Genomic DNA, 25595 nt, shown 5'->3' on the forward strand with positions numbered 1-25595 from the left:
CCACTGCCGTTGTGATCTGATAAGAGCTTTTGCTGTAATAATAATTTCTGAGGTTTTACGTGCTAGATTTACGACCTAGTTACGAGGCACGCCGTAGTGGAGAGCTTCAGAAATTTCGACCGACGAAGGTTCTTGTTGGACCTAAATATAGTTACACCCGGCTCTAGCGTTTCGCCTCCATCAAAAATGCGACCACCGCGGCTGATATCGAATCCACGACTTTCGGGTTAGCAGCCGAGCACCGTAACCACTGTGCCACGGGCAGCTGATAACGAGAAGTGGCTTGGCTCTTGTTGTTGTTGATGATTATCATGATGATCCTCTGGTAATTGACACCTACCCACTGAGGGAGATTGGCGAAGAGTCGGGTGGATCACATGAGCTTAAAAATCTCAATTCCACGTGGCAGAGCAGGTGGCGGTTGCGCTGGCGATGCAGGATTCTAAATGGCCGTATATCTACACTGACTGCCGAGCAGCCGTCAGGGCTTTTGCCTTCGGAATGGTTGCTAGAGAGGCGGCGGCGCTTCTTAAAAGGAAGTTAGCAGTGCTACGGCAATGTCTGGCTCCGAGGTTGTGATTAAGGCGAGCAAACAGGGAGGATTCGAATGGACGCCCACGGTCTGTTGTCACGGGGCCAGGGCCGCCAAAACGAGATACCCACAGAGAAATGAAAGCGTGGGCAAACGTCTCAGCGGTGATATCATGAATAGGAAGTGCCTCCAGGCAGCGTCCATGGTGTGTACATAACGGTAACTTGAAACACGGGTACAGAGTCCATAATGTCAAGAGGCTTGGTGGAGGGAATACTCGGGAGGCGTCTGGGTATGACGGGAGACACTGGTCATTTGGCAGGGCAGGCACATGCACGTCCAAGCACGCGACATAGCGCTGGGTGAGAAGGCACTGAGTAGCCCGACTACCTGGGTGACAGATGTCGTGTAGAGTGGAAAATGGCGCGACGTAATGAAGCCGGATCAAAAAGGCGGGGAAGGTCGCCTGAGACCACAGGGGATAACTGATGGCGCACAAGGCGCAGCAGGAGATAGATCTCCCGAAAAGCGGCGAGCTCTCTATCATTCTTCTCTGCAGAGCAGAATAAGGCCCAGTCGATGGCCGGAGATGGAGAGTCAATCGCGGCTAACCAGAAAGGGTATCCGCGGCAGTGTTGCTAGCACCTTTCACATGACATAGCTAGGTTGTGAATAAGCGCACCTAAGCGCGCGCAAACATGCACAGAGGGAGGTAAAGACAATACAAGCACTTACTTCCAACCAATCATTTATTCACAAAACTGCATAATATGAACACTTTTTTTAATGACGTCCCAAGATTAATGCCCAAGATTAATGAACATGCTCAGAAACTGTGTTTCTTTAGATAATGAAATAATGGAAGGTGCGCTCACACACATTTGACCCGTATTTGTAATTAAATCAGCTTCTATTATGTCCCTGACATCTTGGCTCTTATTTCTCGCTACTACCTTGCACAAATCATACAACGGTTTACAAGGCTTTCCTTTCTTTAACCCGCACTAATGGCAATGCACAAATAGCTCCCCACCTTCCTCTTGTGTTCCATAGGTCTTTAGCTGAGACACCTACCAGTCTGGCCGATGTAGCTGAAACCACATGATAATGGGACCTCATATACTACCTCTGATACACACGGTACAAATGGGTCCCGATGCCTTATACTTCATGGCTCTTTCGATTTCTTGAGTGGATCGGTCATTTTACAGTTTTGCCAACTTATCGGGCGCAGAAAGCACCGTTGATTTTGTTCCGGTTTCCAATCTTCTTTAGGTGGTGCGACGTGTTATGCATGTACAGCGGTGCGGACTCTATTTCCATCTTCAGAACGGTTTCCATTCCTTGGTTCTTTCTTCAGCTTCCCATCTGCTACAGATACTAGAACACCGTCTGGATAGCCTGCTGTTTTTAGTCGCTCAACTTTCTTTCCGAAACTAGTTGCTATTAAATGAACACTCCATCTTTTAAGGGTGCTGTCTAAGCACTGCCCAGCCATTGCTCTATTAACAAGTTTTGAGTGGTATGAATGATAAAGTAACAGCGGTTTAGATGTGCGTTGATGATCTTACCAGCACACATGTTTCTCAGTGAGCGTAAGTTTTAAATCGAGAAACTGTAAAACACCATATTCTGGAACTTCATGCGTCAATATTAAAGGATTGCTACGTTCCCTAAAAAGGCACAGAAGCCGGTTCACAGTGGCTGGAAAAGCACAAAAAAAACAAGTTTGTATAGGCGGTTTCGCTGTTTATAAACACAGACCCTGCATGGCTTCCGGTTTCGTGCATTGACGTCATTGGCGGGGAACAAAAGCCTTGGCGGGTAGCCCGCAAATTTTCAACACTTCTCACTCTGTGCCTAGCCAAATATTTCAAATAAAGGTGCTTCTAATCTGTACCCAACATTATAAGAGTTAGCCTTTAACTTGTGCGCCTTCCTTTAATGTGAAGGCGGAAAAAGGGTCTTTCCTTACTCTGACATGACTTAAAAACACGCTTTCTTCTTCGGTGTTGGAGAGTGATAAACGAAGAACCGGAAGTTTCTTGGGGTACAACACGTGCTGCTACTATCGCGCTAGTACTCAATGCCGTCTTTTTAGCTCATTGTGACAGAGGGATTTTTCAGCGCCTCAAAGATTTTAAACATCTTCAGCGACGTGGATGATTTTTCGATTTCATTAAATATTTTTATTTGATATTTTTTTTCTTTAAATTTCTACTTCCTTTTGCAGGAGTGACCACAGAAATTTTGTAGGGAAAGCTCACCGGTTTGCTTTTCATGGACTCAATCATCACACTACCGTAAAAGTTTCCTGGGTAGCTGGTTCCATTTGCGAATCCGGGACTGAGCACATATCCCTCCGTTTGTCCACTTATAATCACCTTCTTGCCGTGCTTTATAGTCACATCGTCGAATTTAGACGTCGATGCACCTGAAACAGCAAAATAACAATATCAAATGCATGTCTCCTGCGGTCGAAAGTGGCTTAAAGCATTCTTGGACAACACTAAATTGATAAAATGTCTGGCTCTCCCGCAAACGAGAGTAGATGTAAGCATAAAATCGCTACCGACAAAGCAAAGTGGTTGGAAATTATATTAGCCGCAACCATAAGGTGGGTATAGTAGTACAGGTCCGCAGCGGCATACACCACCCCACCGCAGCACACGCCAACCACACTGTGATATGCACTAGTCCATATGGAAGACATTGTTTCCTGTCACTGCGTCGGGTAAATCTTCAACTTTGCCAAACGTATCCGGCCCCGACGCGACGCAGGCCAGAAGTAATGTCCTTGTTTGGACTAGTTGGTGCATTCTTGAACACACAAGTCAGGGCTCCGCGAAAAAACACTGCAGAAGAAAGGCAAGTAGACAGGACGGGCGCAAACTTCAACTGTAATTCAGAAAGCCAATGCAAGCCAATACGAATACACGTCATTTTGACACGTGCCTCTTAAAAAAAATACAAAATCAAATGGTTTGCATGAATTGTCAAAGACACAGCCATGAGATGATAACACAGAGCTGAGCTAGTCGGTAAGTATCCTTTCTAAGACATGGCGCGCAAACAATGACACAAGGCGCCACAAACGCCTACTAACAACTGCAAGGGCGCACAAAGGCGTAAAAGAAAGAAGGCAGGAAAACTTATCTGCGCATTCCCAGGCAATAGCTGGATCTTTCTTCTTTACGCAAGTTATCGACGATTGGCTCACGCATGCGCTACCACTATTGTCGATATGCCATTCCTCAATCATTAGACGCGTTTCTTCATAACTGTGCGTGTAGAAAACTGCGCATTCATCGAATTTTGGCGTGCACTTACACTCTCGATGAGGTAAAGATAGATTAGAAGCTGCGCCTCCGGTTTGGGATCGCTTATGTTCCAATTATCTATGGTTAATACGGCGGCCCGCCTATCCTACATAGACTAGGCCGCAGCTAAAAAGAACCACATACACCACACCTGTACGGCTGTCAGTGAATTTGTTGGTGGGTTTTAAAAAACAAATGTCAGTCCGCTTCTTGTCTATTGCTGCTCACTCATTCTTCCTCTGCACAACGGCACATATCTTACCTAGCTTAATGGCAGCCGTAAAAACACCGTATCTACTTCCCACTTTCTTTAGCCTGTGAGATACGCAATGAATGTAAGGAATACGTACGACCCGTTTTTTAGGGGCTTAGCTCCTCTTAGTCTAACCTTGTCACGTCTCCGTTGTCCGGCGTAAACGGATCTCCCGTATGATGCAATAGATGGCACTGTCTCATAGAAGTACATACAAACTGCAGTTGAAGCCGAGAGTTTGGCGGAAACCCGCCTGGCCGGGGAAAGACATAGACGAAGGAAACACAGCGCCGACCAAAAGTAAAAATATATTCTTAAAAAGACGTTTCGGCTCCCACACGGGAGCCTTGTTCACAATGAAGCATGTGCAGCAAGTTCGCTTATTTATAAGGTTGTCTAATCACATGTTTGAGGCAACGGGCATACACAGGCGGAAGATTACCACAGTTCTTGTTCAGCGTGTTCGCAGTGGTTTGAATGAACAATGATTCGAGATGAAGCCGTGGAAAGAGTTTCTTTTCCGTGGCGATGACGGAAGCATCTTCCCAGTTGATCGCATGGCCCGTGGACACAACATGTTCGGCGAGTGCATTTGACGTCACCATTCTGTTTTTCACGTCATTGCAGTGCTCGCGTAACCTTCTCTTGAAATTGCCGGTCTCACCGATATAAACATGTGTACAATCTGTGCAAGGGATTTTGTAGACGACACCTGGAAACCTCTCTCGCTCTAACTTGTCCTTGACGCTCGTGAGGCTGTTTCCAAGTTTGCGTGCAGGTATATGGGAAACCTGTACGTCGTAGGAGCGCAAAATTTTGGCGAGAGCCTCACTGAAGCCCGGAGCATACGGCACCGACGCTCTTTTCTTTGCTGAAGGATTGCTTGGTTGGACCGGCCGCGATTGTTGACGTTGAACTGAGTTGATGAATGAGGACGGGTAACCGCATGCGGCCAGCTCCCGACGGACGGTCTCCACGTCACTACGTGCGTCTTCTTCGCCTGAGCAAGTCCGTTGAGCCCGTTTCAAGAGAGTCGAGACGACAGAGCGTTTGTGGCAAGAAGGATTCAGCGATCTGAAATTCAGGTAGCGGCCAGTGTGTGTGCTTTTCCTGTAGACGGAGAACTTCAAGTGTCCGTCTTCTCGTTTTACGAGGACGTCGAGGAAAGGAAGGCAGCCCTCCGATTCTTCTTCCACTGTGAATTGTATCGAGTGTTCAATTGAATTTAGCTGAGATGTAAAGGCCGGCAAGGCCTCACGTTGTAAAACGCAAAAGCAATCGTCGACATACCGTAAGAATACTTTCGGTGGGACGGCAAATGAGGACAAAGCACGACTCTCGACCGCTTCCATGGTGAGGTTCGCGACGGTGACAGACACGGAAGCACCCATGGCAGTGCCATGTACCTGTTTATAGAACTTGTTCCGGAACGTAAAATAAGTGTTCTGCAAGCAGAACCGGAGAAGCCTCGCGAGGTCTGCAACCTCTATTGGTGTTCGGCTTGGCAGTGTCGCGTCAGCCTCAAGGGCCGAAGTGCACACTTCAACGGCAAGCTCGACAGGTACGCTCGTAAACAGAGACTTGACATCAAAGGACACTAGCACCTCGTCTTCTTCTAGTGGCAAGTCGCGCACTTTGTCAATAAAATCGGCAGAATTCCTAATGTGCGTCTGAGTTCGTCCGACAAGAGGGGAGAGGATTCTGTGCAGATAGCCAGACAGCTTAAATAACGGCAAGCGAGTGAAATCGACTATGGGGCGTAAGGGCACATCAGTTTATGTATCTTCGGAAGGCCATATATGGCCAAGTTCGCCGTGGAACCCAGGACCTCCAGACCGGAGCTTTTGGCCATGGTGAGACACGTTTCTCGGAATGCGGAGGGCACTGAAGTAGATCGTTGCATCTCTGACGGTGTGGACGTTTTAAGTAGGTACAGACAATCAGGGAGGAAGCTCCCTTTGTTCAAGACTGTAACTTGGCTAAGAGAGCATTCACTTTCCCTCCTCTCCGCCGATAAAGACGGAGGGTTCGTTGTTTTGAATAGAGAAATGTATATGTCTAAGGCATCTGAGAGTGTAAATGCTGTATTTTATAAGCGCCCTGACATTCATGTCGCAGGAATTAAGAATAAGGCGAAAAGGCTAGCGAAAAAGTTGAACCTCAACAAGCTGGGGAGTATCATTGAGAGTAGTAACAAGGGTAGCCTGGAAATGTTTTTCACTGTGAAAACCCATAAGCCCAATTGGCCCTTCCGTGCAATAGTTTCTGAGACTGGGACTTGGCAGAACCATGTTGCTAAGTATATCCAACAGAAGCTAAGGGTTTTGTCAATTGATGATCCATTTAGAATAAAAAATTCGGAAGAGGTGATCACGTTTCTAAATCAGAACCACGATAAGGGGCTGTACGGGTTTTCAATCGACGTCAAAGATTTGTATTACACGATTCCGCAAGCTGAAATAATGTCGGCTGTCAGCGATCACATAGATAAGCATGGCATCGTTGCTTTTCAAAATGAATGTGGAATCTCTGCAAGTGCCTTCCTCGAACTGTTAGAATTTTATCTTTCTTCCACGTGTGCAGAATGGGAGGGGGAAGTTTACACCCAAAAAGATGGGATATTCATCGGCTCGTGCTTAGCGCCGATTCTCAGCGATATGTTTCTGGCCATACGTGATAAAAGGTTGCAAGGCCATTTAGAAAAGCTAGATGTGTGGCGTACTTTCAGGTTTGTTGACGATTATTTTGTATTTTTACACTGTGACAACCTCAAGTTTGAGGGGCTGTTTTCAAATGTTCACCCCATCTTTCTTGAGCAACTTCAACCATTGGTTCTAACGCATGAAACACCAGTTCATGACACCATTAGATTTTTAGACCTTTCACTTCACTTCACACCCTCTCATGTTTGCTGGTCTTACGAGCCCCGAGCTCAAAAACCCGTCCTTCCTTACGCTTCAGCCCATTCGAAACTTGTTAAGAGAGCCATTATTCATTCTGTTTTAATAATGTTTTAAAGAAGTGTTGTGAACACACCATGCAACAAAGCCTTAAGGAACAAGTCAGTCGCCTCACAAAGGCTGGCTACCCTTCCGAGCTTGTGGTCGCTGTTGCACAGAAACTGAAGCATAGCCTTAGAACTCGAGATGGCAGCGAGCCATTCCAACTGAGAGAAAAAAGAAAAAAATTTGTTGCCATGCCCTACCTCCATCAGGTATCACACAACCTCAAGAGAATTGGAAAACGCGCGGGAGTGGAAGTCGTCTTCTCGGCTCCCAAAAAATTGGCTGGCATGTGCAAAAAGGTTAACCGTAGGAATGAAGAATCACGTGGATGTACTGTCAGGCATGTCAAGCAGTTTGTCGAGTGCAAGAAAGGTGTAATTTATTCCCTGCCGTTTTCTTGTGGGAAAGAGTACGTGGGACAAACTGGACGATGCATAAACCAAAGACTAAAAGAGCACCATGACAATGTCGCACGCGTGGCCACTTGTGGTCACGTTGCCAAACACTGCAGAGATTGTCGATCTGACGAGAATGACGGCGAACCATGTGAACCGATGTACAGAGACAGCAAAGTAATAGGCAAGCATCGTGATGCTCTAACAAGAGAAATACAGGAGGCACATGTGATACCGAAGTTGCAAGATAAGTGTATAAGCGCACCCTCAGTAGCATTGTCCCAAAAAGAAATCAAATATCTTGACTGTGAAATTTGACGCAGGTCTGTTTTCTCCCGGCACTAATGACCCTTCCGCGCATGTACCTTGCCCGTTTCTCCTCGCCACCAGTGGTATAAAAGACTGGCTGGTTTCCATAAAATATCAGTTGTCAGTCAGCGCTCCGTGTGCCTTGTGTTCCTTACTGTGTTGTCGTCTTGCGCTGTGAAATATATAAGCTAGAAACCAACTCGCCCAACATATAACCTTGTGGCAGGAGCGGAGCCATTAGTGCACAGGAGTGAGTAATACAGAGGCTTGTGTTGGGGTGGCACCATGCGGAAGACATCAGCAAGCAATTTCTGCAAATCCCTCTGAACTGCAGTTCAGGGACGATATTCTAGATGGCGCTGTACACAATCTGTGTCGTCATCACCATTTCTCGTCTCATTTCCTAGATGGCGTTGGTCCAATAGAATTGTGTGCAATATGGCGCTTGTGTGAATCGACACTAGATGGCGCTGGAAGTGCCGTGGCGACTGGCAGGACGCGCAGTAGCTTTTTTGGGGGGCACGCGGGCCCTTCGGTGCCCACGGTAGCTTGTAATGAGGAAAAACAACCAGGGGGACTCTTTGACAGGCAGTATAGCGAAAAACCAGAGAAAAGGTAAAAGAAGGGAGAAGGCGCGTGTTGCAATTAGTTACATAAACATGCAGGGTGGCAGAAAAAAGGCAAAATGGTTAGAGATGCGAGCTAAAGTTTCCTCCCCACTCCCAGGGCCATCAGCTCTTCAGCAAAGCGAGGGGTCTTCAAATTCTCCCATCTTTTTCTCAGAGACAGGAGTCTGTTCTGTGTCATTCAAACTGGCATCTTTCGTCCCACCACGGCCGGGCTAGACTGCACGTGCGCGCTTGAACACACCTTAGAGACTTGGAAGAGCCACCACATATTGACAATTATATTTGGGAAGGATGTAACAGGATCACCTCAGAAAGGAGAGGTGGGGGTGTTGGAATGCTAATTCATAGCAGAACGAAATTGGATAGAGTGAAACAAACGTGTTCAGAGCACATGTGGGTTTCGGGCACAGTAGGTGGAAAGAAAACGTGGCTAGGTGTAGCTTACTTGTGGACAGGCAATAACTGCAGAGAAAACAATCTGGAGATAGTGAAATGCATAAGCACCGATATTAAACAATTTGGTCATGATGCCGAAATAATCCTTCTAGGGGACATGAACGCTCACATTCATGACCTTGACGGATATTCAGACACCAATGGCAAGTTATTGCTAGACCTCTGCGAGCAACGTAGTCTTGAGATAGTCAACGTGGGGCCTAAGTGTGAGGAGCAGATCACGTGGGAAGTCGGAAACCGGCAATCGAGCATTGATTATTGTCTCATGACAGAAGGAATATATGATAAACTTAGAGAGATGAGAATAGACGAGGAAGGCATTAACAGCTTGGGTAGTGATCATAAACGCATAATATTACAAACGGGATATAAAACTGAAAATAAGAACATAGAATCAAAGTTTGGCAGCTTGTATCTAAATGACAAACAAATAACAAATATAGCCGCAAGAGTCGAGAAAAAAGTAGACGAACTACCAGGCAAAGACTGGAAGTATAGTGAGCTGCTACATGTAATCACGAAAGAAATGTAAAAAGAGAAGAAAACTATTTGTTGGAAAGGAAAGAGAAAGCCAAAAAGTTGGTGGAACAAAGAAATCCGGGAGGCGATCGAGAAGCGACGTGAGGCATCACGGGAACACAGACAAGCAAAAAAGGAGAAGCGGCCACAGGACGAAGTCAACCAAATATGGGAAATATATTTAGAGCAAAAATCCATTTTGCAGAAATTAGTCGAGGCAAAAATTAAAGGTGAAAGTGAACGCTGGATGACAGAGATTCGCGAAAAGAAGAAGGCCGCGCCTAGGATATTTTGGAGCCACCTAAAAGCGCTGGGTAGGAAGTCTGTCACAATGCAACAACATATGGTAGATGAAGGAGGAAATCAATTGGAAGGGTATGAAGCACTAGGTTACATCCGAAAGATAACAGCTGATTCGTTTAAAAAGGTCGCCCCGGGGATTCCCCCAGTGAGTAAAAGTACGCAAAGGAGTGCAACCGACGAAGATGTAGTACTAGAGAATTTCAATTGGAAGAAGGCCGAAGGAAAAATTCCTAAGCGCACTACTCCGGGCTTAGATGGGGTTCCCGTCAGCCTCATTAACGAACTCGGACATAAAACTAAAGAAACACTGCTGAAAGCCGTAGAAAAGTGCTTACAGGAGAGGGAAATACAAGACAATTGGCGAAAAAGTAGAATGAACTTAATCTATAAAGGCAAGGGAGAAAAGGATAACATTCGCTCGTATAGACCGCTAACCATTACATCGGTGCTATACAGGTTGGCGATGCAGGCAGTAAAATTAAAAATAGAAGCGTGGGTAGAACAAAATGATATTTTGGGAGAACTTCAGAATGGATTTCGAATTGACAGGCGGTTAGACGATAATGTGTTTGTTCTTACCGAGTGTATAGAAATATCGAAAATAGAAAACAGGCCCTTATACGTAGCTTATCTAGATATTACCGGGGCGTATGACAACGTTAATCAGGAAATTTTGTGGGATATACTGAAAGAAGTGGGCATAGGTGACGACTGTATACAGCTTTTGAGGGAAATATACCGAGAAAATACAGTTTGTGTAGAATGGGAAGGAATAAGTAGCAAGGACAGCGTTGAAATTAGCAAGGGGCTGAGACAGGGATGTCCTTTGTCCCCGCTGTTATTCATGCTGTACATGGTGAGGATGGAAAAAGCGCTAGAAGGTAGCAACATTGGATTTAATTTGTCACACAAGCAGGTCGGCACGATGGTTGAGCAGAACCTTCCAGGTCTATTTTATGCTGATGATATTGTCTTATTTGCGGACAGTCAAGATGATATACAGCGACTTGCAGATATATGCGGAAGGGAATGTGAGGCTTAGGACTAGGATTTAGTGCAACAAAATGTGGATTGATGGTATTCAATGATCACGAAGACCATGCGGTCTTTATACAGGGCCAAAAAATACCGAGGGTAAGCGAGTACAAGTACCTCGTGGTATGGGTAAATGAGGGGGATAGATATATGGAGGTACAAGAGAAAGCATCGGTAGCAAAGGGAAAGAGGAATGCTGCAATTATGAAGCACAGAGCTTCATGGGGATACAATAGGTACGAGGTGCTTCGAGGGCTATGGAAGGGTGTGATGGTCCCGGGGCTTACATTTGGGAACTCAGTAGTGTGCATGAAGTCAGAGGTACAATCAGGAATGGATGTAAATCAAAGGACGGTGGGCCGCCTCGCGTTGGGCGCTCACGGGAAGACGACAAATGAGGCTGTAAAGGGTGATATGGGATGGACAGGCTTTGAAGTGAGGGAAGCTCAGAGCAAAATGAGATTCGAAGAGAGGCTGAGGAAAATGAAGAACAGTAGATGGGCAGAGAAGGTTTTCAGGTATTTGTATAGAAAAAGCGTTGACACGCAGTGGAGAAAAAGAACTAGGAGGCTCACCAGTAAATATACGGCTAGCAGTGCGGGCGATATGGCAACAAGGAGCATTAAGCGGAAGGTCAGAGAGGCGGAGAGGACTTATTGGATGGCAGCGATGGAAAAGAAGCCGGCTCTGAGTAACTACCGAAAGGGAAAAAACGAAATAAGGAGGGAAAGGTTTTATGATAATTCAAGGGGAAGCGCTTTACTGTTTGAAGCAAGGTCGGGCTGCCTTAGAACGCGTAGTTATACAGCGAGATTCAGTAACGAAGAAGAACAATGTACATGCTGCGGGGTAACTAAGGAAATGATGGAACATGTACTGATTGAATGTGGCGATATTCACCCAGGTATACGTGTGGGCCCGAGTCTACATGAAGCCTTGGGTTTTAGGGACAACAATGGAAAGCTGCACACGTCCGCGATAGAAATAAGTAAGAGACGGTTAGAGTATTGGTGGCAGAAAAGTAGAGATAAAGAACAAAAATAAATAATGGGGGAAAAATAAGTTCATTCTGCCTTGAGAGGCAGAGAGATGGACCGTGAATTTATATTTTTTGGTATAATAACATAGATTTAATCAATGTAGATAAGGTATTATGCCAACGTGAAACAAGGAAGCTTTTTTTTTTCTTCGAGCCTGGTGGCAGACATGTCACCGCCCCGTTTTAAAGGGGACGCTCATAGCATCCATCCATCCATCCTCTCCGATTGGCTGCTGCGCGGGGATGCGCGGGGAGCGAGCGCCTCTCTCATTCTCCTGGATCGTCGCCGTACGTGTCGGATTGTTGGCGGAGCATGGACGATGCGCAGCGGCGGGCGCTCGCTTGGCGGCAGCCAGGCGGATCCCGTGACGGTGTGCGCCAAGGACGCCGCTGCGAAACGGGCTCAACGAGAAGCGAATCCCGAGACCATGATTGCTTCAGGAGTTTCGCCCAAGCTCTTCATCATTCACCCGTGGATATGCTGTAATTTTTTTTCGTTAAGACGAAAGCATTAAATGCCTCATCAACCACGAAATTTGACCATCGGCGTCTCGCGTCCTGCGGCGTCGCGGGGACGAGTGATGCAAAAGCTCATCACGTGATGACGTCACCATTGACGTTATCATGACGTCACAGATCGCAGAAATTTGTGACGTCATTTGTCGCGTGACATCATGTGACGTAACGCCACATCATGCTAGTGTAGCGCCCTTCTTTGGGCGGCGAACAAAACTGGAGAGAGCGCGACCTCAACAGAAGAAAATGAAGGCGGCGCTTCGCAGTGACACGTGAAGCCGTGGCTCGTGTTCCCTGCTGGCATCAATTCTGGTTCAGCTGTATCGTTCCTTCGCTCCTGTGGCTTAAGCCTACACCGTCATCACATCACATCGTATCTTGGTCAAAGGTGGGCTGATCACGGAGGCAGTACAAAAACAGGTGAGGTGCCTCCGATCCTGGAGGCAGTGCGAAACCACGCTTAGTACACAAAGCTTTCGGAGGGTGGCGTGGCAGGATAAATACATCTAAAGTCCCTGAAACTTCGTAAAGTAGCGACATACGTGCATAAAAGCGCGCCTCCTCTCTTTTCTCCCTCCTCTGCCCTCTCCGAGGCTGACGCCGCGTCGGCATTGGCCAACCGCCGTCACGTGGGACAGCGCGCCGCGTTCGTTTGTTTACAGTCGCTCGCGACTGCCATCTTTGCTCTCGAAGTGCGGGCAGTGCGGGCTCGCTGGTTCTCAGCGCACGTGTTCTATGGATGCGCACTTTCCATACCGCGTGCGTTCTGCTCTGTGATACCTTGCACACAAGACCGACGTCGTTGCCATGGGCTTCTGCTGCGCTTTCGGATGCCGAAACAAATAAAGCCAAGGCAAAAACCGTCCGGGAAGCGCAACGAGTTGCGAAGGAAGGCTCGGTTTCACCGAATCGGAAGATAGAACTTTCGGCCGACGCTTTCGACGCGACTGTGCGAGGTAAGTTGCTATCCTCTCACTATAACTACTCGTCGAGATTCGCGCAAATAGCTGCGTGCTATAACGCCGTAGACAGGTCTCAGTTAATTGTGCAGTACGTCGCTATTCCTCACACGTTTTATTGCTGCTTCTGCGGGGTCTGTACTGAGTGTATTTTTTTGTTTTTTTTCAAGAATATATCGTTAGGTTTTCTGCTTGACATGATGCGCCTACTGGTTTGAGTTTGCGGTATTGGTTTGTGCGCCTAGCATGGCACGCCGACTGACGATCGAAAATGTGATTGCGAAACTTCAGAGATTCGGCGCAGTTCTTTTGAAGAAACAAAGCTGCAGTGTGAAAACTCACATTAGGAGTGGTACTCTCTGTTTGTTTTTGTTGCGTTCTCGGTTGTTTTTTTTTTTTTTTCCTGGAGCAAAGAGCTTTCTCTGGCTCTTGTACGTCGACAGATCCGCCGGTGGACTTGCGATAGAAGGTAGGTAGGCAAAGCGTGCGTGCCCAACCGAGTCTCAGGGTGCGTTCATCGTTTAGGAACCTCACGTACACGTGTTATTTAGCGCGAAGGTTTACGTGCCATTTCGTGTGGAGGTTTATATCCGCGAGTGGCTTTCCGCCGCGGTGGAGCAGAGGTTATGGTGCTCGGCTGCTGACCCGAAGGTCGCGACCGACCGCGGCGGTCACATTTCGATGGAGGCGAATAGCTTGAGGCCTGTGTGCCGTGAGATGTCAATGCTCGTTAAAGAACATCAGATGGTCAAAATTTCCCGAGCCCTCCACTACGGCGTATCTCATAATCATATCGTGGTATTGGGACGTAAAACCCCAGATGATATTATTATCCGCGAGTGGAGCTCTCGCGAAGGAAACGTTTACGGTGGCAGCTGGCTATTTTATTCTTTCGCTAGCTCGCTTATTGAGCAGCAAGTATGGTTCGTATGTCAAGTACGTCTACGAGGCGCACTTGCGCACTATGGTTGGTGCGTCTAATCTCTTAACGAATCAACCAACGCTGTCTTGACTGGAAATGATGAACGCCTTCTGGCGCATTCTTCTTTCAATGAAGCTCCGAGCTGCTGCTTGAACTGACAGTCATTTTCTAAATAAATATTAGTATAATACCGCCAACATAATACCGCCAACACTAGCATAATACCGCCAACAAATGCTAGCATAATACCGCCAACACCCATTGCCCATGTGTTTTCTTGCACTCTAAAAACTGTCCGTACCCTTTGTGGAGTCTTCTTGCCCCTCACCAACAACCGTCGTCTGCCTAGTTTGCGCTTCCTTTCGTGAAAACTCGGCGCTCGCCGCTTTCCTATCATCATCATCATCATCATCATCATCATCATCAGCCTGTCTACGCCCACTGCAGGGCAAAGGCCTCTCCCATGTTCCGCCAATCAACCCGGTCCTGTGCTTTCTGTTGCCACGTTATACCTGCAAACTTCTTAATCTCATCTACCCACCTAATTTTCTGCCTTCCCCTCAGGCGTTTGCCCTCTCTTGGAATCCAGTCAGTTACCCTTAATGACCACCGGTTATCCTGCCGACGTGCTACGTGGCCGGCCCACATCCATTTCTTCTTCTTAATTTCAACTATGATATCCTTAACCCCCGTTTGTTCCCTGACCCACTCTGCTCTCTTCCTGTCTCTTAAGATTACACCTATCATTTTCCTTTCCATCGCTCGCTGCGTCGTCCTCAATTTAAGTTGAACCCTCTTTGTAAGTCTCCAGGTTTCTGCTCCGTAGGTAAGTACCGGTAAGATGCAGCTGTTATATACCTTCCTCTTGAGAGATAGTGGTAGACTACTATTCATGATTTGATAATGCTTGCCAAATGAACCCCATCCCATCCTTATTCTTCTAGTTATTTCACTCTCATGGTTCGGCTCCGCGGTTACTACCTGTCCTAAGTAGACGTACTCCTTTACAACTTCCAGCGTCTCGCCACCTATCGCGAAGCGCTGTTCTCTGCCAAGATTGTTCCACATTACTTTAGTTTTATGCATATTAATTTTCAGACCTATTCTTCTACTTTCCGTATCCAGTTCAGTAATCATGAGCTGTAATTCGTCTCCCGCGTTACTCATCAATGCAATGTCATCAGCGAATAGCAGGTTACTGAGATATTCTCCATTAACTCTTATCCCTAATTCTTCCCAATCTAGGGCCCTGAAAACCTCCTGTAAACACGCGGTGAATAGCATTGGAGAGATCGTGTCTCCCTGTCGTACGCCCTTCTTTATTGGGATTCTGTCGCTTTCTTTATGAAGGACTATAGTGGCTGTGGATGCGCTGTAGATTTCTTCCATTATGTTTATATAGGCTTCGTCGATGCCCTGATTCCGCAGTGCTTGCATGACTGCTGATGTCTCCACCGAATCAAATGCCTTCTCGTAATCTATGAAGGCTATGTATAGGGGTTGGTTGTATTCCGCGCATTTCTCTATCATCTGATTGATAGTATGAATATGGTCTATTGTTGAGAAGCCTGTACGAAATCCTGCCTGGTCCCTTGGTTGATTAAACTCTAATGTCGTATTAATTCTGTTAGCAATTACTTTTGTGAATAGCTTGTAGACAACGGACAGTAAGCTGATGGGCCTGTAATTTTTTCAGGTCCTTGACGTCCCCTTTCTTATGGATCAAGATGATGTTGGCATTCTTCCAAGATTCTGGTATCCTCCCTGTCGAGAGACACTTCGTATACAGGGTGGCCAGTTTCTCTAACATAATCTCTCCACCGTCTTTCAACAGGTCTGATGTTACCTGATCCTCACCAGCGGCTTTGCCTCTTTGCATTCCATTTAGGGCTTTTTTTTTTTTTTTTACTTCTCCTGTTAATACTGGTGGGATGTCAGATTCCTCTGGGATATTACTGCTTCTTACGTTATCATCCTGACTGTCTCGGCTGCTGTACAGATCTCTGTAGAACTCTTCCGCTACCTCAACTATTCTATCCATATTGGTTGTGACCTTGCCATCCTTGTCCCTTAATGCATACATCTGATTTTTGCCTATGCACAGTTTTGTCTTCGTAGCTTTGAGGCTTCTTCCGTTCTTTAGAGCATGCTCAATTCTCTCCATATTATACTTTCTTATGTCGGCTACTTTACGCCTATTGATCAACTTCGAAAGCTCCGCCAGCTCTATTTTGTCTGTTGCATTTGAGGCTTTCATGGCTTGACGTTTCTTAATGAGGTTTTTCGTCTCTTGGGATAGCTTACCAGTGTCCTGTCTAACGACTGTACCCCCGACTTCCACTGCACACTCCTTAATGATACTAGTCAGATTATCATTCATTGCGTCAACGCTCAGGTCGGTTTCCTCGGTTAAAGCCGCGTACCTATTCTGAAGTGAAACTCTGAATTCCTGTACTTTCCCTCGCAGAGCTAGTTCATTAATCGGCTTCTTGCGTATCAGTTTCTGCCGTTCCTTCCTCACGTCTAGTTGAATTCTAGATCTTACCATTCTATGGTCACTGCATCGGATCTTGTTAACTACTTCCACATCCTGTATAATGCCCGGGTGGTCGCACATTATGAAGTCTATTTCATTTTTAGTTTCGCCATTTAGTTTCGTGCTGTTTAATAACACGCACGCCATTCGTGCCTGGAAGTACGGTGCGCCCGGCGATAATGCAAGAAAAGACAGGACAGGACGGGACAGGAATACGCCTCTTAGCACGCAGAGATTTGGCGAAGAAGAAAAAAAAACAAGCGAGCCAAATGCTGGATATCGTTTTGTGGGAAAGAGATGCTTCAAATACGCCCTTTTTATTGCAGTGTACAGTGCTACATAATACAGGCACGTATAGCGGCGTTAACTATATTTGCCCAACCGATACTTCGGACCGGCTACCTCTAGTGCGTACTGGCAGCCTCAGTGCGTGGTATGCGAGGCGAATTCGCCTCGCGAGGACAACGTGTACAATGTATAAGTTTCAGAAGGCTTCATGTAGAGCGGGACATTAACGTTCAACATTACGCATGTCCTTTACAAAGGCGTCCTAACATCTCCTAAACAACATATAATTAAAAAAAAAGGATACCAAGAGCTAGACGGCTAGTGCGAATGCTTAAAGCGCGCCGCCTGGCAAGCAAGCGCTCTCTTTGCGAAGGCACGGCCGGGCTAGACCGCAAGCGCGCGCGCGCGTGCGGTATAGCCTGGCCGTGGCTAAGCGTCGTCTGCTACGCGGGAGCAAGGTAGGTGGCGCCATGCTCGAAAAGAGAGTGCGAAGGAGAGGAGAACGAGGAGGAACGCGAGCGGAGGAGGAAAGTGTCGCTACTTTACGAAGTTTCAGGGGTTTTAGGTGGAGCGGGGCGGTGCCGCCGTCTGTGAGATGTGAAAAGAAGTAATGCTTCACGATCGACACTTACTCGCGCTTACTCCGAGATTGCACGCGATATCGGAGGTCATGGTTAAAGCGTCTCGATACCAGAGAGGTGGACTGGCCGCGCTGGCGTCGCCGAGGCACCCTTGACGCAGTTACGTTCTTTGCCTTTGGTCTCGTGTTAGCGTGCGTCGGCTCATCGGACTAGTGCAGCTTCCACGTGCACCAACGGTATTTCTCCGCCGCCGACTGCTTCAATTGCGAGAGCACCGACTAACAAAACTGCTGCAATATGCGTTGCAGAAAGTACGCGATTTCGACGGGCGAATGTCGTACCTTGGTGGAGCGAGAGCAGCGCCTGCGAGACAGAGGCCAGCGGGACGCACGCGTTTGCGGCTCAGGCTACGAACCTCTACCTCCCGTGTTGCTGAAGCGCAGTGTGTGTTAGTGTATGCATGAGCACAGGCGTCGGCTACCCATTACTAGAAAGCGCACACCGTGCCGTTTCTCTCCTTAATTGACGACGCTTTGAAGAAGCGCATACCGGGTACCAGTGTTTATTATGAGCTTGTTGATATCATCCTTACGCGGGACTCACGATTCTCTGTGTCCAAATATATGTTCACGCCGTCAGCTACCCCAACGGTTTAATAATGATCATGGGCGTTAGTGGTCGCGATAGAGACATGCTGTCAACATGGGTGCATCCACGTCAAACGGTGCTATAGCTGCCAAACACGAATAGACATTGTACGAGCTCTCATATATCACTACACAATTAGCACTACTTCTGTGAAGACACGTTTCACTTTCGTCAATTAACAATATTTGGGGTTTAACGTCCCAAAACCACGATATGATTATGAGAGACGCCGTAGTGGAGGGCTCCGGTAATTTCGACCACCTGGGGTTCTTTAACGTGCACCTAAATCTAAGTACACGGGCCTCAAACATTTTCGCCTCCATCGAAAATGCAGCCGCCGCGGCCGGGATTCGATCACGTTTCACTTTCGTGTTATACCGATTCCTATGACGGAGGTATCAGCCATGTTTTTTCTATCACAATGACTGCACGCGCAATGAGCATGCTTTTAGGTGATGATTCTGTTTATTTTAGACGTGTCATGTTTTGTTTCTTCTTTTCGTTTTCAACTGCGCAGGTATATAATGCGTGGTTTGACGAATTAATTTTGTTGTAAGTCAGCGCTGTTGTATGTGTCCTTCTCTGCCTCGTCTTTCGTCTTTCGCGCTGTTTCCCTCCAATATGTCGTACCAACTCGCCCAAGCAACCACTTTGGCTGCGAAGACCTGCAGCCATAGCGATGCAGTAGGAAAGAAAATTTGGCAGATCCCACGCAATGGGGGTATCGGTTTCATGCGAAGCAGTCAGCGAGTACTTCTATGCTGTACTTTATGGCTCTGAGCCAATCGTTACGAGGTGGATCGACGTGTTTTTGTAAGTGTAGTAGCTATGTGCACATAGTGAGCTTACCAGGCACGTCGACAACACTGGCGTTTAAAGGGTAACTTATGGTGCGACGTAACGTCAGCCCTCACGTTACAGTACGCACGTCAGTATTATCAAAACTAAGTGCACTTTATAGTGCAATCATGTGAACATCACACGTAACTTTCGTTAATCTATTACACCGGCGTCGAGCAATGCTTCAATATAGCTTGCTGAATCATAAAAACAGAAGTGTGTTTATTAGACTGCTCGAAAAGCGGAGCCAACACTGGAGCCACAGACGTTAATCTGATATCACGCGTGTATCGTAGCAGTATATATATATATATATATATATATATATATATCTATATATATATATATATATATATATATATATATATATATATATATATAGTGTTTCTTGCTTTCTTGTAAAATTAGATAGCCAGCGCCACAAACACAATTGACGTTGCACTGACATTACTCCTGCATAGGCTGTTTTTCCAAACCAATTTATAGACCTCGCGTGACTGTGGTAGAATACCTGATTGCCACGCAGATTGCTTTGGTTCGATTCCTGCTGGGATCCTAATACTTATTCTTTCCACTCGTCAGGTCTACGCTGCCGGTATCGGTTTGAAAACGAGGAACCCAGCCTTCAACAGACACGTACACAAGAGAAGAAAGACGACCACACACGCTGGGACTAACAACAGTTTAAGGAAAAACATCTACTCGAACAGGAAACCCAGAAACGCGCATGCGCCCTACAAGATATCTTAGGTGGCGGGGGGGGGGGGGGGGGGGGGGGGGGGAAGCGGTGAGCATATGACAATCGACGAAACACACCCAAAACGCTGATGTGCTTTAAAAACCTTGCAGATAAAAGCATATGACAATCGACGAAACACACCCAAAACGCTGATGTGCTTTAAAAACCTTGCAGATAACACGTCGCTTGCGGCACCTTCTATTTACGTTTGTCTAAAAACGTCACCTCATTTCGTGATAGCGAAGGTAAGGTGTGCTTACGCAACGAGCCAGATCGCGTTTTTGCATTCGATATGCCTCAATTATTTCCCTCTGACATTTCGCGGATTCCTTAACAATAATTCCAGTGTCGTTAAAAATGGCTGAACACCCGCACGCTCTGCAATGCGCAGGCAAGTTCGCGCCTCCTGCTGAAGTGACTGATGTCTCATGTTCTTCCAGGCCCGTGTTCACACATCGCCCCGTCTGTCCTATGTACAATCAACCACATGAAAGTGGTATGCGATACACTACATTAGTGACGCACTCAACGAATTTTGATTATTGTCTAGTTGTACAAGTGACCTTAGAGTTTCTTTCTTCAATGTTCGCACAAAGGCGTGACAACTTGCATGGCGCCGAGAACACTACTCGTACGCTATGCCTCGATGGAACTTTCTTGGCACTGTGTGAAATCTTATGGATATAAGGGGGGACTTCCACTCGCCTATGGTCCTCATTTTGCCCGGTGCGTGGCATGCCACCTATTTCTTTCTTTAACTTCTCCATTTTTGTTTCAGCTACCGCCTTTAGGACGGTGTCTGGAAAGCCAGCCGCCTTTAGACGCGTCACTTGCTCATTGGAGCTTTGGTCCATTGAATGGTGGCAACTTTTCTTGAGAGCATTGCTAAAACACAGGCTCGCTATGCCACGCTTGACAAGCTTAGAATGTGATGAATCGAACGGCAAAAGCTGTTTCTTAGTGCGCGGCGCATACATCCAACAAACGTGGCCTGTGTTCGAAAAGATTAAAGGGGTGGTGCCATCAAATTTCGAGGCTATAACACGCCTTTTGTGGGTTTCCTCTGTGTGCAAGGACACTCCACACGAAGGGTCCGACAGAGCAAACGTTTAGAATATATTTTAATTCAATTCCAAAGTGTAGCTAAATGCCCATTCTCCCGATCGAGACCCATCAATAGCGCGCCAACACTGACTAGCTCTAAAGGATGGGCAGCGAAAGTTGTAGTGACGTCACACCAGATCTGCTGTACGTGAGTGACCTCCGGACCTCCGCCACCTCTGCAACGTACCTACCGGTACGGACCCTAGAATATACTATATTCTGGGGACCGCAGTACCGGCAAAGCATCGGTTGCTGCATCACTCGCCGAGTTTCGATTGCGCCCTGGCTAAGTGGGTCACAATCTTGTGTGGCCACGTGACCATGCCCCCTACACTTTTACGTCACTGCCCAACCACGGCGCCGAAACCGAAAGTTGTCCACATAAAACGGCGATATTAACTTACTTAGCGAGAATACATGAATCTTGGTGTGTGTATCAGGCTTTCTGGAGCTATCCGCGATGCGCAGCGCCTATAGGGGCGCCACTGACAGCCGCGTAGCGGCGGCCGTTGGAACCGCTGGCGGGTCGCGTAGCAGATGCCTCATTTGCGCGCGTGCCATTTGCCGTTTGTGCGCGCGTGCGATTTGCCGCTTGTGCGCGTCCCAGATAATTACTTTTGCGGCAATAGTGTGCGCAAAGCAGCCGCACTTTATAATAGTGGACATGTGTCCGATGTCACAGCTGTGTGGGACGACAATGTCACCATATGCGCCAAGTGTTTGCCACAGACAAGCGTCAACAAGCTTCCCTACGAAGTGGAGCTCATCGTAAGTACACCGCTTTCTTTGTAACGTCCCGATCACTAATGCCCGCATGCGCTGACGCGTGAACCAACGTTTTTTTCTCAACACAGTAGCTTCGTTTACGTGCCATGTGTTTATATAGTAGATCTTGAGGCAGCGCTGTCGCACCGGCGTATAGATTTCACAGGTGCGGCCACGCGAAGGGTCAGCGTTGGTAAAACTTTGAAACCAGCACGATAAGCTTGTGAAAAAATGAACGATAAGCTTGTCATCATCGGTGCAGAAGCGCACAGCGAACATTCTGCACCGATGATCGCATTCCAGTGCCATCAATAGGTAGAATGCCTGGTAGAATGGTAGAATTCGTGCAGCACACGTGTGATCTCACGGCGCTTTTGTAAAGGAGCCGTCACCTGCCACACATTCTCTGGCATTGCGCTTCGCGCCGCTCGTTTTTCAAGAGAGCCTAGACATCGCGTCTTATCAGTAATAAGAACCTCATGTGCATTGTAGCGTCTACAATGCAGGCGAGGCGACCAAGTGTAAACGTAGTAGCGTTCGCTGAAGGCGTAGCGACATAAATGGAGAAATAAAATCACGGTAATCGTTCTAACACATCCGTAAACACAGCGCGATTGCTTACCTTCTACATCGTACAGCCGCAATATACCGCCGCCGTCGCTCTCGCTCATGAAATAGCACCGGAAACCTGTAGAAGTGCGTTCCTGGCAATTTTTGTGTGTGTTTGAGCAGCCGACAACGCAGCAGTTCTTTTTCGACATCGGTGAAGGCCGACAGAGTCGTTAAATTACGATGAAAACACATCCATCCGTGCACTCGCGTACACTGCCCGCCAAGACCCGTCAACGCTTTCGAGCCGTGGCGGCAGATGGCGTCGTCGGCGCTTTGCGCATCGCCTATAGGAAACGCGTACAGCAAAGAACGCGCAGGCCACAAATTTGGTGGCACCACCCCTTTAACTTCAAATCTAAAACCTAATCTCGTTGTCTGATGCCAGTTTCTTGGTGAAATTTAAAAGATTACTACATGATTGGAATCAGTTTAAAATGTCACATGATACATCATCTAGGTCCAGTGGGCTTCTTCAAGTTTAACAACATCACGGAATCATCAACATACCTAAAGATTTTAACCACCCATTCGTCAGTCATTGAGCTGCTCATGGCAGTGTCAAATTTTGAAACGAAAAATTACACCATCTCCCGCTAAAGGTGACCATGAGGCGATGCGAAGCCGGAGCACTTGCACGATCGCGTTCCGTTGGCGTTCGTTGGGCATGCTACCGACCTCGCGTCGTGGAACGCGAAGAGAGACGCTACGCGCGTCGTATCTTCCATCTAGCCTGGCCGTTAATTCTCACAGGGCGAGCGCGGAACGCGGTCGACAGGCGGGCGAGAGGGGGGCAGCGTAGGAGAAGAGAGAGAAGGGGAGGGGACGCGCATGTGCTCGAGCTCATCGCGGCGTTGCGCAGGAGAGAATTTCGGCATGTCTAGCCCGCGTTTCAGAGGAAGAGTGGAAAGGGTGAGGGGAGAGGGGAGGGGAAGGGTATGTGGAGAGGAAAGTGGAGAGGGAAAGTGGGACTGAACGTGGAGAGTGAAAGTGGAGAGGGGAAGGGGAGAGGGAAAGTGGAGAGGGGAATGGGAGAGGAGGTGTGTGGAGAGGGTATGCGCATGCGCAGTAAGGGTGGTCACGCCGCACACCACCACCACCACCACCGCCGGATTGAGCTCGACCTTAAGATACTTCGCATCTAATATCTGGCACACAACCGGCGCCACGCTCGACCCTATACGAATTCCGTTCTTTTGAACGAACAAAGCATCGCCATATTCAGTAAAGGTAGACGACAAGTACAGGGTTAAAAGCTGCATGAACGAGTCAACAGGAACAACACAAGAATTCTGGAACGAAACCGCCCCGTTTTCTTCGATGAGCTCCCGAACAGCTACGAACAAGTCCGCGTGAGGCACTGAATAAAAGATGATGTATCATGTGACATATAAAACTCATTCAAATCATGTAGTAATCTTTTAAATTTCACCAAGGAACTGGCATCAGACAACGAGATTAGGTTTTTAGATTTGAAGTTAATTTTTTCGAACACGTTTGTCGAATATTCAGGACTTTAACTGTTCTTGAATAGTTTGTAATGCATGACATTGCATTTGTAGCGCGCGATCTGTTTGTCTTGTTCCGCGTGTTAACCCCATCTGATTTATATCGTGAGTTGTAATTGATACCTGCCTTTGTGCTGTTTGTGTGATGCTTGTACTGCCTTAACTGAGAATATATTTTTGTTTCTGTTATCAACTCTTGACTCTGACTCGGTCTTTGGACCACAACCGGCGTTTGCTGGTGCACTAAAGGACCTATTCTCAATTGTTCGCGCTTTCCGCGGTGCGTTTCGGGGGGCCGATACGTCAGCCCTTGGAATCTGCCCGGCGACTGCTATCCCCGTTAATGGGATCAGTGACAGGAATTGACAGTTTATATCTGTCCAGGAAAGGCGAGAACAGACATTGGTAATTTAAATGCGAGAGCGTTAAGAAAAAAATCATAGCATATCCACGGAGTGAATGATGATGAGTGGGCGAAGCTGCGGATGTTCATCGGTAAACCGTGAATCTTCCGTGAATTCTGCCCAGTACATCATCAGCGACGTGAGATCGGGCGCGTTTATACTAAAGGTTCGATGAGTTATGACGACTTGCAGCTCACTTTAATTTTACATGTACGCTGTGAATTTTCATTGTTTAGAAAACCATTGCTTTAGAAAACATCTGGCGTCTTCGTTAAGAGCAGCTGGCGTCTTTTCGTTTTGCTTTAGAAACATCTGGCGTTCTTTCGTTTTGCTTTTAGAAAACATCTGGCGTTTTTTTCGTTGGTTTATTTCATCAATCAACGGCGTTTTGAACAAAATTTTTATTGTTTTAATCACGCACAGGAGAAATCTCACCAGGCACTACCTTGGAGGTAAACAATGGCTGCTAATGGGAATAAGAGACAGAAGAAGCCGGCTTTTAGCTAACACTTACACTTCTACTTCTACTAACGTTTCCTACTGGAACATGCCAATGGCTGCTAATGGGAATGAGAGACAGAAGAATTCGGCTTTTAGTTAACGCGCACGCTGCGAATTTTTTTATTGTTCAACAAACGCACAGGAAAAAATCTCCCCACCGGCAACCACCTTGGAGGTCAAGATCTAGGTACTAGCGTTACGACTGGTTACGCACTACTACGCCTACGAGGGACGAGCGGGTGCCGCCTTAAGGAGCTTCGCCCCTAAAACCAACATCGGCAGCGTTGACCCGACGAACTGGACAAAATAAAAAGTAGGATCCCAGCAGGAATCGAGCTCAAGTAGTCTGCGTGGCAATCAGTATTGTACCACAGAGCCACGCCAGGTCTGTGAACCGGTTTGGAAGGAAACAGCCTATGCAGGCGTGATGGCGGTGCGACGTCACTTGTGGTTGTGGTGCTGGCTATCTAATTTTACAAGAAAGCAATTAACACTAAATATGCACTCCCTACGATAGAGGCGTAATATCAGATTAACGTATGTGCAGTGAGACTTTGACCTGGGCGAGTTGGTTCATAGCTATGGAAAGGCACAGCGCAACTGAGACAATAGACAAGCTCGTGTGTTGCGTGCTTTTGTCCATTGTCTCAGTTGCGCTGTGCCTTTTCATTTCAACATATTTGGTTCCAGTATTGGCTCCGCTTTTAATGAAGACTAATAACATTACATTTGTATTCCTATGATTCAGGAAGCTATATTGAAGCATTGCTACCCCGGAAGAATACATTAACGAAAGTTACATATGTTATTCACATGACTGCAACATAAAGTGCACTTAGTTTCGATTATACTGGCGTATGTACTATAACGTGAGGCTGAC

At 47.1% G+C, this 25595-nt stretch overlaps 1 protein-coding gene across 1 annotated transcript in view; it reads right to left on the reverse strand.

The window, feature by feature from the left end:
* Nucleotides 1–7235, reverse strand: part of LOC119403637 (suppressor of tumorigenicity 14 protein homolog) — a 78424-nt gene extending 71189 nt beyond the window's left edge. The window contains exons 1-2 of the mRNA XM_049418380.1: nt 7181–7235; nt 2800–2966 (exon numbers count right to left, since the gene is read on the reverse strand). Of these exons, the coding sequence (XP_049274337.1) occupies nt 2800–2966; nt 7181–7235 (222 nt within the window). The remainder of the gene's footprint in view (nt 1–2799; nt 2967–7180) is intronic.
* Between the last annotated feature and the right edge of the window lie 18360 nt (nt 7236–25595).

This window comes from Rhipicephalus sanguineus, chromosome 8 (genome assembly GCF_013339695.2).
Source record: "Rhipicephalus sanguineus isolate Rsan-2018 chromosome 8, BIME_Rsan_1.4, whole genome shotgun sequence".
NCBI lineage: Eukaryota > Metazoa > Arthropoda > Arachnida > Ixodida > Ixodidae > Rhipicephalus > Rhipicephalus sanguineus.